At 42.3% G+C, this 12,844-nt stretch overlaps 1 protein-coding gene across 2 annotated transcripts; it reads right to left on the bottom strand.

The window, feature by feature from the left end:
- Window positions 1-194: 194 nt before the first annotated feature.
- ENPP5 (ectonucleotide pyrophosphatase/phosphodiesterase family member 5) lies at window positions 195-12,803 on the bottom strand. 2 transcript variants are annotated; one of them, XM_030946368.1, is made up of 5 exons: window positions 12,560-12,630; window positions 11,951-11,988; window positions 9,849-10,718; window positions 6,597-6,773; window positions 195-5,285 (listed from the first exon to the last, which is right to left on the bottom strand). In XM_030946368.1, the coding sequence occupies exons 3-5, from the start codon at window positions 10,711-10,713 to the stop codon at window positions 4,915-4,917; spliced, it is 1,413 nt and encodes a 470-aa protein (XP_030802228.1). In that variant the 5' UTR covers window positions 10,714-10,718; window positions 11,951-11,988; window positions 12,560-12,630; the 3' UTR covers window positions 195-4,914. The 2 variants fall into 2 exon arrangements, with proteins under 2 accessions (XP_030802228.1, XP_030802227.1); XM_030946367.1 differs by lacking the exon at window positions 11,951-11,988 and having other exon boundaries at window positions 12,560-12,803.
- Between the last annotated feature and the right edge of the window lie 41 nt (window positions 12,804-12,844).

The raw sequence follows: 12,844 nt of genomic DNA, 5'->3' as shown, positions 1-12,844 counted from the left end.
ATTCCAGTAGCACTGCTGATTATTTTCATTTTCAAAGGTGTGGAGTGGTCTGTAAAGGTGCTGAGTGTTCTTCCTGGCACAAAGGGTTTCACAGTAGCTCTTGTACATCCAGTTTCATACAGATCATGTAAAAATCTAGAAAAAACATCTTCCTGTCTTTAAGACATGCAATTGATTTATTTAAGGATGATTATTTTTAACAACAGAGCCTCAAACATGACAAAACATTTCCACTGCCTCATTCTGGTTTGTGTGAAGTATTTCTCATGAAAGCCAGGGGCTGATTTCCTTCTGGGCAGCCAGTTCAGAGCAAGTACAGCAAAGTTGTGGCTTGTGCTTCCTCAAGGCTGTGATAAAGGCACAGTAGTTTGTGACAACATTTCATGACTTGCTAAATAGACACAACTCAGCAATGGTCACACAGGGCAGGTTAATTCAAGGGAAGTTCCTAACCCTTAGCTGGCTTTGCAGTTTGGAGGGGAATAGGGGATATTTAGTGACACTTCCAGTACTGAAAGCAGATGTTTCATTACATTGACTGCCTCCATACAGGAACGCTCCACGCTGGGTACAGGAGCCCTAAAACAAACCCCTCTGGGATTCTGTGCTTTTTGGGCATTGGCATCACAGAAACAGTTCCAGAAGTGAGCTGATTTTACCTGACTACAGCTCTGAAACACTGCTTTCAGTACCTTGCTGCCTACACACTGCCTGTGAAAATAAACAAATAAACCAACCTTGTGTACCTCCAAGGACCAGACCACAGGGACAGATGTTTGCTGTAACATGCATGTTAGCATCTTTTATTGCAAAAAAAAAAAAAAACAGTAATAGAGGTTTGTTAATAGGATTCAGATTAGGATTTCATTATGGAAAGGCTGGTACCACTACTGAATTTATAATTTTCATGTGCTTGCAATAATTTTTGTAGTTTACTATCTAATAAATGCTTATATCACCTTTACTATAGAGCAAACATACCATGAAAGGTTTAAACAGCAGCACAGATATGGCCAACACAGCATCCATGGCATTATTTAAGCAGGGAAGGAGACTGGGAAGTAAGCCTGTTAAATTTTCCATTTTACAAAACAACAGGTCCCAACCACTGCACATTTGTCCTTCTCCCACCTGCAGGTCAAGATTGTGCTCTTCATACTTCTGACAAGAGGTCAGGGGAGCAGGGGGGTTGAAATGAGTTGATCTTTAAGGTCCCCTCCAACCCAAACTATTCTATGATTGTTTGAAAAGTCCGTTTGTACATTTCATCTTACAACAGACTTGACAGTTCTGGGTTAATGGCTGGACTAGATGATCTTAAAGGTCTTTTCCAACCTAAGTGATTTTATGAATCTGATTTTTCTGCTTTTTAAATTTTTTTTGAGACTGCATTTCTTGTAGCAGTATTACTGCAGCTCTTGACCAAAAAAGTCTTGAAGATTTTTTTTTTTAGTAAAAGAAACTGGATTCCCACTATTGGTAACCAATAGCTGGTTTTTCCATATACAGCAGCAAGGTGGGAAACAAGAAGTCTGTTACATAAGAACTGTGACCTAAAATTCCTAACTTCTATCACACTTCCAGTTATTTTTAACAAAGGCATATACTTTGCAGAGTCCAAGGAATATTTGGGGTGCATACAAGTTGAAACCATTCTTCCCCAGTCATCTCCCCCCAGTTCAAGTTTGTTTTCCAGAAGTGTTTTCAATGAAACCAGCACTCCATGCTTGACAGCATTATAGCAAAGATGTATTTTAACTTCAGCATTTCCAAACAAAAAGAAACAAAGAAAACATTTCACATCTGTATGCTCCACAGGTCAGTAATGAAACACATCATGCATCATTCTTGGTTTCAAAGTTTAAGTTACAAGCAGTACACAGTGTACTCAAATTCTCTCTCCAATAAACTTGTTTGTACATCACAGAAAGTATCATATACACAGAAACCAAATCCCACGTCCCCCCCACCCAAAAAGGTGTCTGAAAAAATGTCGCATCAGAGAAAAAGTCGCTGCTTTTCTCCAGTGGCATCATCTGTGCTTTCAATTTCATTAAGTTCACATCCAGTAACTTAAAACAGTTGGGCAAATGTCCTAACAAGGAACTACCCAAGAGGTACCTGCAAATACACCGAAGACTAAAGGAAATGTTTGACCCTAATCTGAAATACCCAAATGCTACAAGTTTCCCTTCATTTTTTACAAAGTTTTATTTTGCCCTCCTCAAAGAAGGGCCTCACAGTGCAATACAGAACAATAACATCAACAATTCTCACATTTGTGTCCCCAGCCTATTCTGGTATTATTGTTACCAAAGCCTTTGTTGGGGGAAACCTACTGCTCTGTCCTTGTTGCATATTTGGGCAGGTATGTCTAAGTCCCAAATGACTGATCAACACTGACAAACTTTGCCCCCTCCTTAAAATCAAGGGTCAGTTTGGCTGATCATAGAACTACACTTGCCACAATTAAAAGTGGGGTTTAAGGAAAAGCTCTGAGATTACAACCCAGTTATTGTTACATCTGCCATGATCACTGCTATGAAATTACTGCAATAAGAAGAATTTCTACTAAAGCAACATGTTCCAAAGTGCAGAAGCAAGAGGTGAGGGTTATGGCATTGTTATGACAATTGTCACTGTTATTGCCTTATCAAAGTCTGCAGATCTTCCTTTAAACACAGAATACCATTGTGCTATTCATTTTTAAGCTGCAAATAAGCAAGAAAAGGTGGACTCAGTGCATCAGTTTGCTGTGTGCCATCCACTTTTTGGAATGTGGGTAGGGGAGGGATTAGTAACAACTCAGAGGTTTGGGTTTTGTGCTCAGACTTCCCTGGTCTCCTGAAACTGCTGTGAACATGTTACTGATGGCATGGTTCAGCTGGAGCCCCTGCAGCACTCAGTTTTACCTGCGCCAGCAAATTCAACTTCAGGCACAGCTAAGGGCCAGCTGCACTAAGAATCAGCCTTACAGACCTTTTCCTTCAGTGTTTTCTTAAGGAAATGGTAATGCAGGAAAACAAGGCAGTTCACAGCACAGTAACAGCACTGAGTCAGCTGGAGTTCACAGGATTTCACATACATCCCCCAAATCAAGGGCTGTCTTCCAACAGAGCTGTACTTTTCCTGCCTTCCTAAAGTTACTATTACAGCAGAACTTTCAGCATAACCCTTAAGTTGGGCTATTTCATTGCCTTCCCTCTGAAGCATTCCCTGCACCCAAATGTGGCCTCTGGAAATGTCCACATCTGTCTGCAGGACAGCTTGGTGCAAAGCAAATGTCCCTGCCATCACAGATGACCACAACAGATCTTCATTAAGTCTGGAATTTAGCCCAGCAAAAGGAGTTTTGTACCCCAGCCCTCCCCTTGCAGAACTGACTGTCATGCCCTTGGTTTGGCAGAGCACATCCAAAGCCGAGGTGTTCCCATCCTTGCCCTCTGCTGGGGGCTGTGGATACAGACATAAACTGCATTTAAAAATACCCATTTAGTACTTCTGCACTAATTTTGAAAGCTTCTTTCTCCGTCAGGCATTGTACTCAGCAACAAAATGCTGAGAAATACTCTCTCATCTCACAGGGAGAAGAGGAGGAGTCCGACAATAGACAACTTTTCTCACTTCAGAATGTTTTTCATACAAAATTTAGTCAGCAGATTCTCACCATTTAAGTCAGCTCACAAAAAACCTCACAGCTACACTAGCAAGATTTATTGCCACACACAATGAGAATATGTACCTTTGTTGACTCAGAATTAGCATTTTTCTCTGACAGAGGTTTTCCTCTGGAAAATTAAACTCCAGTCTTACACCTTTTTTTTTATTATTATTAAAGTGTGCTTTTTCAGATTTAAGAACATTTATGCCTTTAGATTTATACAGCTGCCCCTTAAACTGCATGTGTAATCCTGATCATCCCATTCCAAGGCCTACCCAGACAGAGCAGATAAAACACAAGTCACAGGTCAAACTCAGAATCTCCAGTAGCAGACCAGGGACAAGCCTGACAGCACTCTGAAACCAGCCTGAGCAACCTTGTTCCTTAACTTATTCACCTCCCTTAGTACCACAGAAATACAAAAGACTCCATTTGGATATACAGGTGTGGTGCTTGTACATGTCTTTATCCTGCCAGCTGCATAGAACTCCTAGAAAATTTAGTGTAGTGCACAGGAAATTTGAAAAAGTAAAGACCTACATTTACCTGAAATCATATTTAAAGTGGTAAAAACCCTTATTTACTTAAATCAATTTTTAAAACATTAAGCATCAAGCAGTTTAATGCTGATTGCTAAAGGCAATACCACTTAAGATTTGTATTTTGGGGCTGCAGTTAACACAGTAATTTGAAGAAATATACATAACGAAACTTGGACACCTAGCACTGCATGACCTAGCTGAATAATCATGTTCTTTCCTGCAGGATTTAACCTGCCAAGTTATCTGTAATGGTGATCTGTGCAAAAGGTTCCTTGGGCAGGGAAGGAAAATACTAACAAAGAAGTTTAGTAGTATTCAGTGACTTGTTAAAATCAAAGAGACTCAAAAAAACCCTCAAAGAATAAAACAAAAAAGAGGGTGAGAAATGAAATCACCTTTAATAGTCTGTGAAGTGCACCCCAGTTGATGTTATTTCCCTAAAAATAGCCATTTTAAGGTACTTGAGGTCTACTGTCACTACAGGTCTACATACACACAGAGCTTCCCAGGTTTACCTAGGATATCTTCAAGCCCTGGAAGATGAAGTGGCTGCAGTGTGAAACAGGAACATGCTCTCTCTCCATCCCTGGTTGCAATGGATCAGCATCCATCTCCTTTCACTCCACATATTCATGCTAATCCACCTCCATTGTTTATTTTCTTTGTATAGGCTTATTTTAAGCCTCAAAGAGGAAATAATCCCAGCTGTTATTAATCTTGCAGCAGTGGCTGGGCAGCTTCAGTGTGTCGGATTTGCATGGAATTTGCTTGGGCAAGGACAAAATGCTTAACAAAAACTGCAGTAAAAACAAAAACAAGCAAACTGCCCAGGAAGACTCCTACCACAGTGGAGTAGGAATCTGCACTACGGGCTCCAGGAACTTTCTCAGCAAGTATATCCTTCACAGCATTGAAGGAACCATTGTTGGGCAGTGGGCTGATGCCCAGCAGATGGCACAGTAAGGGGTACAAGTCCGTAGCATTCATGAATTGTTTGGTGGCATTCTTTCTGAAAGCAGGCCCAACTGCCAAAAAAATGGGATGCATTTCTGGTACAGTGTTGTCATATCCATGATTACCAACTAGAAATAAAAGATAGATAAAGGTCAATATTCCAAAGTTGCAAAACAAGCACTGAACACCTTCCTAGAGTTAGCAGAATGCAGAAAAGGCACAGCAGCCTTAGAGAGGATTGTTTTGACAGAACAAATGTCTCCTAGCAAATACCAAGTCTCAGAACTACAAAGAGAAAATACCTAAAAACCCACAACAGAGAGCACTGAGAAAGAGGGGGGAAAAAAGTGAGCTCATATGGCAGTAACAGCATTGTCAATGGCACACTGTGTACACCCACACTTCCTTGATTTTCCTTAAGGAAAAATACCAACTTTGCAACTGGCCCAGATGTTTTAGAGAAAATAAAAAAAAAAGAAAACATGTAGAGACAGACTGTCCATGTGACTCCAAGGAGACACTTTTGAAATTTTGTCCAATTTTGTGCACCGTCAACTCCTCAACAAGGAAGAACTCACTGGTGGATGTCCAGTGCCCACTCCTGACAGAGGCATTAAAAACTGGGAACGTGTCAAACACAGGCACAAGAAGGTGCTCTCAGCAGCTACTGAAAATCTTGTTAAGTCTTGCTGATAACACACTTCAGGTTCACAACCAGCAGTAAAGCTCAAAAGGTTCTCAATTAGAAAAGTAAGAACTGACCATGTAACACTTGTATTTTAGGTTACCAAAAAGTTATAGTTCACTGCCTCCATGCTATCTATAATAAACAGCAAGGTGAAGAGCTTCAAAGCATTGGGGGTTTTATTCCTCCTAATCACCTAGAATGCATTTTTTCCTCCAAGGCAAATGAAAATCACTGGTGTGAAGTAACACAATATCCAAAGACTCTTTGTAGCAATAGAATGAGGTTACTCCAAGTGTAGCATCCAGACAAGCTGAGAACTTTCAGAAAATGTTTTTGTATCTTCCAACCCAACCCTTCTCCAGTAAATAAGTAAAACATGATAAAACAACCCTATTCACTCTCTACTCAACACATTCAGTTGCAACTTTCTTTTTTAATCTCTCAGGAAGTGCTTGTTGGTTTGCTACATCCTGAAAGACCTCAAGTATGGGGCCACTAAAACATGCGTGATTGATCTTATCTCAGCAAGTTTAATGTTTAAAGAAACAGTAGGTGCAGATCCTCCTCCCCTAACAGTAGGGTGCTTCCCATCCCATCAGGGGGAAGAATTATAGATTTCACACCCTTTAGTTTTACTTCCAGCCGTAAAAAAAAAAAAAGAACATTGGTTGCTGATACTAGGAGATAAAGTACCACATAAGGAACCTGCCTTGGAAGATACAGCAAAACACTATAAAGACAGAATACTTACGTAGAAAACCATCAGTCTTGTTATGTACAATTTCCCATCCTTTATCAGCCACTGCTAAGATGGGCTGGATTTTACGGTTGTGTTTGTAATGAAATCTATCTGGAATCTGCTCCTTTTTATATACAGTCATGTTGGGATGAGCATTAGCCAAAGCTTCATATATTTCATCCAGTTTGCCTTCAAACAAACAAAAGAGACAAAAGACAAAAATTAAACATATCAGTGTGTTTGCTGAACTCATCAGTAGTTGAAATACAGCTGAAAGAAGAGGGCAAAATGTACTTTCCCACAAGTGAATTACAACTGTAAGAGACAACAGTGTGTGCACAGAAGTTCCTGTGAGAAATCCAGAGCCTCAGTCACAGTAAGATCCCCATCAGCACCAGACTTCACAGCCTGTTCCCAAGCAATAACTGCCTTGCTAATTTTAGAAAAATCCCTCATTTCACAGTTATCAGAATGTAAGCTTCTCACAGGAATGAGTTAGGAAGCATTCGGTTGTCTCCTGGAAAAGGAACCAAACCCTTCTAGCTTTGTGCAATGCCTGAAAGCAAGAAGACACCTCCTAAACCTGTTAGTGAGGTAATGGCTGCATTCAGGACAAACTCTGTCACCTAGCTGGCTGTGACAACAAGTGACACTTTTCATCTATTTTAAAGCAGTTTGTTGCTTTCCTTTATTATTCAATAACAGCCAACACCATGAGCTACTCCTCTGCATTCCCAGTGCCTGCTCCTTTCCCTTCCCTAGTCACAGTGAGCACAAACCCTCAGGAGCTCTACTGACACTGAATAAATAGGCATTTTCCACCCCCAGTTCTTTATTTGCTTATTTCCAGTTTCTGAGCTTGCCTTTCCAGTAAAAGCCACTGAAGAGCCACAACCAGTTGTTCAAGCTGGCTGGAACACCGGTGCACAGAATGGAGGAACCAGAATAAACAGCCAGGAACACAAAAGCAAATGCAGGAATTGACATCTGACCAAATTTCTTCATTCCCTGCCTCCACTGAAGGCCAGATTCCTATTGAGAGCCATGGAGTGCACACAAGAGACTCCTGTGACACATCAAATCCTCAACTCTCTGACTTAGGGAAGTATTTGTTTGACATGCAGCTGAATGCACTGTGTGTCTGCAGGCCCCTTTCAGACTGCCATTCCAGTATCTGTGGAGCTTTGAATGGGTATCAGTGAAAAAAATTTGGGAGAAAGTGGCCAATGTTTCTAGAGAAACCATTTTCCTTTTCCCCCCTCAGTTCCTAGAATTCAGTATATAAATTCTGAAGGAAAACACATTAATGTTCTTACACAATAATTCGTTATCTCAATCTGGCACAAAAAAAAGATCACTAAATTAAGAAACAAAACAAAGGTCAAGATGAGACAGCAAAAGTGAAGGTATCAGAGATAGTTACAGCAACAAGAAGAGGGACTCTAATGCAGCATTTCTAGGACTATATTAGTAAGAAAGTGAATTTTGCTATGCCAGCTTTCTATATGGGCTGGCAGGGAGGAGAAGCCCCAGATATAGCAAATTTAATTTTACCCTAATGTTTTGAATTAATATATTTATAATAAATGCAAGAAAAAGGCCAGCATCACCAGCTGTGTTACAGGTACAGCTTCTTTGTGAACATCTAGTTCCCCACACACACTAATACACCAGCATGGTTAAATAATGGCTTTAATCCATCTCTTGGGGAAGCAATAGACAGCCAAACAGTTAAAAGAAATTGCAGCGTTTTTAAGTATTCAAACTCTTCCTCAATCTCACTAAATTTTACCATTCTCTTGGTTTAAGAAAGACAAATTGAATAGCAGGTGAAGAATCAGTGTTATGTACTTAAGTACATATTAGTTCATACCTGAACTGACAGTGAAACTCATTGTTTTATAATAAAAATCACATCTGGTACCACTGAAGGAAACAATTTTAGCTGTGCTCAAAACTAATTCTTGTTTATTGGTAGTGTAATAAATACCTGAATCTCTGGGCAAAATCAAATCCAAGCTGTTCCTGAAATCAACTGAAATGGCTTTTTTACTGTTCTGTCATCTAATTGCAACAGAGATGCTGTTTCTTCTCAGCATTTACCAGACAGGAGAATCAAGTTACACATCTTAAAGTTCTCCTTTACTGCATTAGGGACATGCCAGCACTGAAGTTTACTTTTACAGCTTCTTTATTTGCTAATGAGAACATCTTGGGCAACCTCTGCGGAGATAAAGCTTCCAAACTCGGCTCTTTTATCACCACAGAGAGAAACAGCACCCAGCTACAGGGCCTGACTGTGCTCAGGCAGCAGAGACCTCAGTTTGGGCATACTCATATTTGAATCTGGAGTATTCTTCAAATTAAAAATGACAAGACACATTTGTTCATGCTTTAATTAAGTGACTTACAGGTTACTTAATCTGAAAATACTCTCCCTGCTTAGGCATTAAATACAGACTACTGTATATTGATTACTCATGCAAATGTTACAGAATTCTTAAAAAACACCTTTCCAGAAGGTCACCTTTAAATTCAGCTTCCAAATTAGCACCTTTTTGTGTGGGAGAGGTGTTATTTTCCAGGTTTACACTTTTGCACCAAGTAGTTTACAGTACTTGATCATCAAAATAAAACGCAGATGCATTAGTAACACTGAACATACACCTGACACCTCAGCAACCCTTCAGTGACTGCAACCAGATTTCAGATTTTGATTCCAACATTGTTCTTGCCCACCTGTATCTCAATAAAAATGGTATAAATGTAACTGGTTGGCTGTTCAGGGTGACAGGGAGAAAAAAACTCAGTGAACTACAATAGCTGGCAGCCAATCAAATAGCCAACACAGGCTTTCTTTTTATCAAAGATCCCCATCTGTTCTAAGTTTACTGTTTGAGTTAGAAATATAATTCTTCCACTATGGCTTCAGCATCTTGATGAAAGGCAAGATATGTAACATTCAGGTGTTATCTATCTAGAGCGCCATTCAGCCTTGATAATGCCATTAGATTATCTTACTTCTCACAAGGACTAAAGGACCCTTGGCAATATTAGCCAACAGCAAACAGATTTGCTCTCTTTTCTTTTCTGAAAGTTCATCCAGGCTTTTGGCAGAGCCCACAAAAAGAACAAAGGAATCCTGCAAGTACTCCTTATTCAAGGCTGATGTCCTACTGCCATCAGTGCTGCTACTACCAACTCAGTCTATGAAGTTTGGATACTCAAGTACCTCCTCAGGAACATTACTGCTGTAGCTCCTACCTTCTTTTGGCAAAATGGCTACTGCAGGGGAGTGGTCGATGACTGTATAGAGCTCTCTGCTCACGTACTGATCAAGCTCAATGAGCCTTTCTGAGGACGACTGTGACATTCCGTGATCACTCGTGACTATGACATTTATCACATCCCACAGCTTCGCTTTCTTCAGCTCAGAAATGAGATATCCCAGTTTTCTGTCAATGTCACTGATTATCGCTCCCATTAGTGGGTTTTCTGGGCCCAGAAAGTGTCCAGACTCATCAGGCTCTTCCCAGTACAGGAGACCAAAGTTGATGGGTTCTTCTGATGTAAACCACTCAATGAGCTTTGCTACCCTGTCTTCAAAGGGAACAGATTCATTGTAGGGCATGTAATGTGTAGGCAAGACTCCATGTATCTTCACATCTGTTCCAGGCCACATAGCAGCACCAGATTTATGTCCTTCCCTCTGGTTTGTCACCCATATTGGACTGGCCTCTTCCCAGAACTTGGAGTTGTGGGTGTTCATTTTGTTCAGGGAGAAGGTTTCATTCAGGACAGGGTCATACATCTCGTTAGCCACAATGCCGTGGCTCTCAGCATAGAGCCCTGTCACCAGGGTGTAGTGGTTGGGGTAGGTCTTGGTGATGAACACGTCTGTCACCTGCCTGACATGCACCCCGTTCTCCATGGCATAGTGGAAGTTGGGAGTGGACACCCTGTAAATGTAATCCCAGCGAAACCCATCGAACGACAGCAGCAGCAGCCCGGGCTGGGCTGCCTGGAGAGACAGCGCACTTGGAAGAGAGAGTAAGAAAATTCCCAGGACTTTCCAGTAACTGCTCATGGCTATTCTGGAAGGCATCTGTCCCCTCCTCTGAGGCAACATGGCATCTGTTGAGCAGAGGCAGAAGTTGTCAAAGTCGTAACTTAGTTTTAAGAATGAGTGGCTAAAATATTCCTTATGTATTTATATCCTCTAAGATATATTTTACAAAAGCACGCAGTGACAGGACAAGGGGGAATGGCTTCAAACTGTCAGAAGGCAGGGTTAGATTAGATATTAGGAAGAGATTATTTACTGTGAGGGGGTGAGGCCCTGGAACAGGTCCAGAGAAGCTGTGGCTGCTCCATCCATGAAAGTGCTCAAGGCCAGCCTGGACAGAGCTCTGAGCAACCTGGTCTGGTGGAAGGTGTCCCTGTCCATGCCAGGGGCTTGGAACAAGATGACATTTAAGGTCCCTTCCAACACAAACCATTCTGTGATTCTAATTCTGATCATAAGACTCAAGGATTATGACTCCTTCTAGCTATGAAAGGCATTCCTCATCTAACAGTCCTTATTATGTCCTTATCTGACAAAATATGACACATAATTTCACTTTGTACTGGCTTGTGCTCCCCTGCCCCAGTTTCGTCCTGTTCTTCCCAAACAATTTCGTGTTTAAAACTCAGATACGTACTCAAAGCAAGATCCCTGTAAGAACCCTCACACAGACCTTCCCTGTCTGTAACTGACCTAAAATTTCACGCTAATATTCCTCACTTTTTTTTCAACAGCATCATTTAACTACAAGTCCAGATATTGTTCAATCCAATCCTGCATATGGGTGGTACCAATATTCTTTACAGTTCCCTTTAGGTTCCCATTTTTCAGCAATCCTCTGGGACTCAATCACCACTGAAATTCAGCTGAAAAACAGTGAATTTGCAGCCAATAAACCCATCTTAATACTCAGAGTATATAAATATCCTAGTGAATATAAGAAGTTATGGTATAACAAGCATCTGAATACCACTGCAACAATGGAATGGGATCTGTGGTTGCCCCATCCCTGGAAGTGTCCAAGGCCAGGCTGGACAGGGCTTGGAACAACCTGGGCTGGTGAAAGGTGTCCCTGTCCATGGCAAGGAATTGGAATGAGATGAGCTTTAAGGTATCTTCCAACACAAACCACTCTGTGATTATAGGATTCTGCAACTTGCAGGCAGTCAAATGTTACACCAAACTTGAGCGCCTCTCAAAATTAAAATCCAGGCCTTGAGTTCTGCTAAGAACAAACTGATATTCCAGAGAATTAATTCCCCTTTCAGCAAACAATACAGACCCAAAGGCTACAGATTACCTCAGATCCACCTGATGGGGGATTTCTTCCAGCTGAACCTGAAGGACGAAGGGACAACACAATGTTGTGTTCATCGGAATCCCAGCTGCCAAATTAGACATAGCCCATAAATCCCCCTTCTGGGGAGGGACATGCATAGATTGAAGTGAAATCAAGTCTCTGCTTCTGAATTTTACACTACTAATGATCTCATCATGATCTATAATTCTTTTATTCTAATTCCTTCACTGCATGCTCTCAATAAATAATAAATGACGGCCGGTTTGGTTTTTTCCAAGGCCCTCTCATACTGCTCTTCTGCAGATACAGCCTAAGCACATCTACTGACCCGGGTCTCTGCAGAACTCGGTACCACAAAACTCTGGGGACCCGAGGGGCACTGGGGGGACGAACCCACCGGACTGCCAAGGGCAGGAGCTGCCACACGGACACACGGACGGACAAGACAGACAGAAAAGCACCCCGGGCCTCGCTCGGCGACCGCCGGAGCCCAGCACACGCGAATGCCGAGCCCAGGCCGCCATTCCCCACACGCAGCGCTCGCACCCCCACCAGCCCCGAGCCGGGGGAGGCCGGGCACCCCCCGAGCCCCGGAGCCGCCGCCGTTACCTGAGGGGCCGCGGAGCAGCGGGTCCAGCCCGGCCCCGCCCGGGAGCGGCCCCGGCGCCGTCACTCAAAGCGTGCGGGGCGGGACGGCGCGGGGCGGGCCCGGCGGGAGGGGGACACGGAATTACGGAATTAATTACGGAATTACGGAGGCTTGGCGTCTTTTGGGTCGGGAGAGACCTCTGAGAGCACAGATCCAGCCTGTGGCCGAGCACCACCGCGTCAGCTGAACCGCGGCCCTCAGTGCCATGTCCAGTCTTTCCTTCAACACCTCCAGGGACGGTGACT

Source organism: Camarhynchus parvulus, chromosome 3 (genome assembly GCF_901933205.1).
Source record: "Camarhynchus parvulus chromosome 3, STF_HiC, whole genome shotgun sequence".
NCBI lineage: Eukaryota > Metazoa > Chordata > Aves > Passeriformes > Thraupidae > Camarhynchus > Camarhynchus parvulus.
Note: the sequence above shows the minus strand (reverse complement) of the source record. Positions and strands in the feature narration are given on the sequence as shown.

What these genes read in the sequence shown, in the direction of transcription:
- ENPP5 (XM_030946367.1), bottom strand. Translation starts at nt 10,713, where the DNA reads ATGTTGCCTCAGAGGAGGGGACAGATGCCTTCCAGAATAGCCATGAGC. An exon ending in AGCCATTTTGCCAAAAGAAG is followed by an intron (nt 6,774 to 9,848) that starts GTAGGAGCTACA and finishes GTTTGTTTGAAG; the next exon opens with GCAAACTGGATGAAATATAT. An exon ending in CAAGACTGATGGTTTTCTAC is followed by an intron (nt 5,286 to 6,596) that starts GTAAGTATTCTG and finishes TTTTATTTCTAG; the next exon opens with TTGGTAATCATGGATATGAC.